General features: G+C 42.6%; 1 protein-coding gene across 1 annotated transcript in view; it reads right to left on the minus strand.

The window, feature by feature from the left end:
- Window positions 1-2,090, minus strand: part of myo16 (myosin XVI) — a 301,066-nt gene extending 298,976 nt beyond the window's left edge. The window contains exon 1 of the mRNA XM_048598425.1: window positions 1,835-2,090. Coding sequence (XP_048454382.1) covers window positions 1,835-2,060 — 226 coding nt within the window. The 5' untranslated portion in view covers window positions 2,061-2,090. The remainder of the gene's footprint in view (window positions 1-1,834) is intronic.
- Window positions 2,091-5,861: the final 3,771 nt, after the last annotated feature.

A 5,861-nucleotide genomic window follows, 5' to 3' on the forward strand; every position in this document is an offset into this window, starting at 1 on the left:
ACAGGTTAGGGAGGCAGGGACGAGCTGGACTGGTTTTGGGATGCGGTGGGGGGAGGGGAGATTTTGAAACTTGTGAAATCCACATTGATACCATTGGGCTGCAGGGTTCCCAAGCGGAATATGAGTTGCTGTTCCTGCAACCTTCGGGTGGCATCGTTGTGGCACTGCAGGAGGCCCAGGATGGACATGTCGTCTGAGGAATGGGAGGGGGAGTTGAAATGGTTCGCGACTGGGAGGTGCAGTTGTTTGTTGCGAACCGAGCGTAGGTGTTCTGCAAAGCGGTCCCCGAGTCTCCGCTTGGTTTCCCCGATGTAGAGGAAGCCACACCGGGTACAGCGGATGCAGTATACCACATTGGCAGATGTGCAGGTGAACATCTGCTTGATGTGGAAAGTCTTCTTGGGGCCTGGGATGGGGGTGAGGGAGGAGGTATGGGGGCAGGTGTAGCACTTCCTGCGGTTGCAGGGAAAAGTGCCGGGTGTGGTGGAGCTGGAGGGGAGTGTGGAGCGGACAAGGGAGTCACGGAGAGAGTGGTCCCTCCAGAAAGCAGATAGGGGTGGGGAGGGAAAGATGTCTTTGGTGGTGGGGTCGGATTGCAGATGGCGGAAGTGTCGGAGGATGATGCGTTGGATCCGGAGGTTGGTGGGGTGGTACGTGAGGACGAGAGGGATTCTTTTTTGGTTCTTATTGCGTGGACGGGGTGTGAGGGATGTGTTGTGGGAGATGTGGGAGACACGGTTGAGGGCGTTCTCGACCACTGAGGGGGGGAAGTTACGGTCCTTGAAAAACGAGGAAAAACGACACCCTCATCCGCTTAGCCGAACTCGTCCTCACACTCAACAACTTCTCTTTCAATTCCTCCCACTTCCTACAGACAAAAGGGGTGGCCATGGGTACCGGCATGGGCCCAAGCTACGCCTGCCTCTTTGTAGGTTACGTGGAACAATCCCTCTTCCGTACCTACACCGGCCCCAAACCCCACCTCTTCCTCCGTTACATCGATGACTGTATCGGCGCTGCCTCGTGCTCCCATGAGGAGCTCGAACAGTTCATCCACTTCACTAACACCTTCCACCCCAACCTTAAGTTTACCTGGACCATCTCTAACACCTCTCTCCCCTTCCTGGACCTCTCTGTCTCCATATCGGGCAACCACCTAGAAACCGATTTTCATTTCAAGCCCACTGACTCCCACAGCTACCTAGAATACTCCTCCTCCCACCCACCTTCCTGCAAAAATGCTATCCCCTATTCCCAATTCCTTCGCCTCCGCTGCATCTGCTCCCAGGATGAGGCATTCCACTCCCGTACATCTCAGTTGTCCTCCGAAACGTCAGCCTCTCTGCTCCTATGATGCTGCTTGACCTGCTGTGTTCATCCAGCCCTGCACCTTGTTGTCTCGGATTCACCAGCATCTGCAGTTCCTACTGTCTCCCCTATTTCAGAACTGTGTCCCAACTTCAAGTCTCCCACACAAGGAGAAACATCACCATTTCAGCATCCACACGACCAAATGTCTTCAGGATTTTGTATGTTTGGATAAAATCACCTCTCATCCTTATAAACTCTCATGGACACCGACCCAAACTTTCCTCATAAGACAGTTCCTCTGCCCCACCACTCATCCCAAGAATCAGTCAAATGAACCAGTTTGGAATTGTTTCTGATACAATAAATGTCCTTTTAAATGAGAAGATCTATTTTTCTTTCCATGTTCAACTTTAAATGTGCACCTATATGCCACATCTGGAGATGGATCTTGTTCATTTTATATTCCATGGAATTATATAAGCATAGTATGAATCGCATTAAAATTTTTTCACCACTATTTTACCTTCTTTATCATCATGTCGTATAATAGCTTCCTGGATTATGTCTGATGAGATGAAGTGGACCTTGTTTTTCTTCCCATGTTTCTGTTTGTATTTGAACCCTTCCTGTTTCTGAAGAAGTTTCTCACGCTCATAGTAGGCCTTTATTTGGTCACAACGCATTCGCTTCACGAGTCTTTGTCGCTGTCCTAAAGGCAGTGACTCCAGTAAACACTGGTCGATTTCCATGTCATGTGTTCGGAAAACATTACAGAGTTGGTAGCAACCTGTAGAAAGCAAAGCATTGTCACAACTGTAAAACCACCACAACAAAGATACATTTACAGCTGTGTTAAAGGATTAAATATATGAAAATACGAGCAAACATTGCATTGTAACTAGCATACATGATAAATAGCATTTTGCAGAAATAGAGTGATATTCAATGAAATATGCTCTGCTAAGGTGAAACTGATTCCTATAATGCTGCCAATTTCAAATTGTTGCTGATCCAGGTTTGAGAAGGTTGGTGTTTAATTGTTGTTAGGTCGGGGATCGTTGAAAATTGGAATGTAGCTTATTTGTTGCAGACTGCAATTCAGAAATGTTCAGCATTTTCAGATTAGTTTGTATCTGAAATAAAGTTTATTTCAGGAGTGTGCCAGATATGGGGTGCACTTCCACCCAGACAATGAGCAGCAAGCATCATGCCTTAATTAAAGCCTTCCTCTCATTTCCATCTGATTGATAATCTGCAGGCCAAGCTTCACATGCCAGGAGTTTACGAACCAACCTGCTTGTTCAAACACTGGGATGGAAAGCAAAAGGTTGAACACATCCTCAGGAGGAAAAAACAAAATCCCAATGAATGTTTAAGTGGTCACCCTTATTTGAAAGCTGTTTTGATTTGATTTATTGTCACATGTACCTAGGTACAGCAGATCATAACATACAACGTGGATAGGGATAATAGAACAGAGCGAGGAATACAAGGGCGCAAAGAACGAGATCAACATTAAATTTAAATTTGGAGATGTCCATTCAGAAGTCTACTAACAGCGGGGAAGAAGCTGTTCTTGAATCTGTCAGTTTGTGCATTTAAGCTTTTGTATCTTCTGCCTGACAGACCAGGCTGGAAGCGATTATAACTGGAGTGGGGGGTTTCTTTGATTATGTTGGCAGTGAGAAGTATAGATGGAGTCAATGGATGGAAGTTCGGCTTGCGTGATGGACTGGGCTGTGTTCACATCTCTCCCTCCAACATCTCCATCCAAACAAGGATTATGGGCAAGCTGTCAAAGCTAGAAGGTCAATTAGACAAAAGAAAATGCTAACAAAAACAGTGACATTAATGGAAGGTAAGACAGAGACACACAGTATTTCAACATGGAGGGACCTTCTTTCTAACGTCTTTTGCATTAAGTTATACAATTGTTTAAGTAAACAGGCCACCATCATTATTGCATTACGGCTTTTATTGAGGTGGGGGGTGTGGATTGGGAGTAGTTTGGATGCCCTGAGCTCTTTGCATCCAAGAATTTATGGAGAGGCTTCAGACTTCTCTATAGTGCTGGATCAGCACACTATCTGCCAAATGCTTGCCACCAAATACCAAAACTGCCCCCCAGTGGTGAGGGATCCTGAGACTGACTACCAAATCCTTGACAGTCTGTTATAGTTGACCTGAATTAAGCACCTTATGGAGTCTAACCCTGGAATCCCTATCATGCTACCTCTAAAGCAGCTCTCCAAAAGGATGCAGCTGGAAAAGCCAATGGAGAAGCAGGTCCAGTCCCAGCCTCAGTGTGGACTGAAAAGTCATGTATCATGTACCATAGGACCTGTAGTGGTTGTAATGAGGTCAGCCAGGCAGACCTCATAGAATTCAAATTCCCTGATTGGACCATGTTAACAGCCCCAATCAGGGAGCCCTAGCTGACAGATATAAACAGGAGTGTCAGAGGTTCTGTTCACTCAGAGTTGCCTCTGGAGGAAGCCTGACTCGTGTCAAGTGCTATGCATGTGTGACTAAAGGGCAATTTGATTTTGGATACTGGCCTCTCTGGAGTTATTTTCACATCCTGACTAATCATTAAAAAGGGTTTCCCATCTAATTCAAAATTGCTCCAGACAATTTTATCACACACCACAGGACAATATTTCTTTTTTGCTGGTTCTTGTCCTGGAGTTTTATCTATCATAGAAGCACTTGTTGGAAAAAGAGCTCCTGCGGCCCATTATTTTGCTTCCAGTTTGGGATTAGGCAGTTTATCATGTGCAACTACTTAGATTGTACTTATAATGTGTGTTTGCTGTTACGCTGATCACAGACCTCACCAGAGAAAATCTGTAATACTTTAAAATCTGCAATGTCCTGCATGCTACAGAGAACTGACTCAGACCTCCCACTTTAATCATGACTCTTGTCAAATTAATCAGTCAATAATCTTTTTTCATATCCCAGCTTCATAGCAGAATACAACCAGAACATCTGAATGGTGTCCAGCATGAAGCTTGACAGGTTAGTTGGATACCTGGTTGTTTTTCTCCCCCGAAGGTCAGTTATACAGAGAAACCATATAAATTATATCACTCCAAGAGAAAAAGAAATGGAATGATAAATAATAACAATATAATTTATCAAATCTTAGCTTTGGTTTTCTATTTAAAAATAAGTAATTTTAGGAAACTTCCTGAAACTTGACCTGCAGATATCTTACTTAATACTAATACTTAATAATACTGAGCAGCATTTCAGTTGGTATAACAGTTGCAAATCAAATTAACATTGAAGCAGTGTATAGCAACATCATTTTCATTAATGAATTCTTTTATGGCTTGATATCTGCTGTAAGTATTATTGTTACACGAAAATAACATGTGTAAACATGAGCAATATTCCAGTATAACAACAGTCAATTAAAATGATAGAGTTTTGCACATACATGGCATTATGAAGAAAAATGTAGATAACACTTAGCCTCTCAGAAATTGCAGAATGTGACTTTAAGCCACACATTAAATGTAAAGACTTGTGATGCATGTATGCTGCTGTAACACCTCCAACTGCGGTCATAATATCTATCAACTGTAAAACTGAAATCATTGTACTTTATCAGTTTTTCAAGCAAGAATGAGACAGTTCAGTTGTGTGGATAAATTGAAGAAGTAGGGCCTGTTCTCCTTGGACAGAAAGAGGCTGGGAAGACACTTCATAGCAGTTTTCAAAATCATGAGTAGGGTTGGTCAGAGTAGTTGCAGAGAAGTTGTTCCCATTCATAACAAGAAAACAAGTATGAGAGAGGATTTAGCTTTAAAGTGATGGGCAAGCAAAGCATGAGTGACGTGAGAGAAAATTATTTTACATCGCAAATAATTAGGTGGAATGCACTGCCTGAAAATGTAGAGGAGGTAGGTTCAATTAAGACATTCAAGAGGGTATTGGATGGTTCTTTTGATTGAAATGACGTGGCGATATATGGGGAAAAGGCAGGAGATTAGCACCAAGTATTAGAACCTGTGTATGTACACTGGTCCAAATGGCCTCCTTCTGTACTGGAACAATTCTGTGATTCTATTTTAGATAGAATATGTTGATTGATCAAACCCTTCGCACATATAAGGATTTCCTTGTGAAATTAATTTGAAAAACCAAATCGTATTTGCTTTGAAACATAAAGAAAATGCTCCTCCATGTGCAAAAACATTTTTATTGGTATAACTTCTGTCCAGCTTGTTAATTGTACCAAATTAGTTGATTTCAGTTGACACAGCAATTGAAATCTTAGAAAAACCCTTGGTGTCCATTGACTATACGCAGGGGTAAAAGAATTTGGCTGGAGTTAGTGTATAGATTATAATCCAATATTTCCAGTCTGAAAGAATTTAGATATAGCCATAGAATTTGAGGACATGATACTGAATGAGTAATTATGTGAGATTGCTTACAATCAAGGCTGACGTATAATGAAAAGCCACTGAAAATGAGGGATACAGAGATATGGTGAAGATTACTAATCCAAACATTATCAGTCAACTTATTATCTGAGC

This window comes from Rhincodon typus, chromosome 6 (assembly GCF_021869965.1).
Source record: "Rhincodon typus isolate 14 chromosome 6, sRhiTyp1.1, whole genome shotgun sequence".
In the NCBI taxonomy this organism is placed as follows: Eukaryota; Metazoa; Chordata; class Chondrichthyes; order Orectolobiformes; family Rhincodontidae; genus Rhincodon; species Rhincodon typus.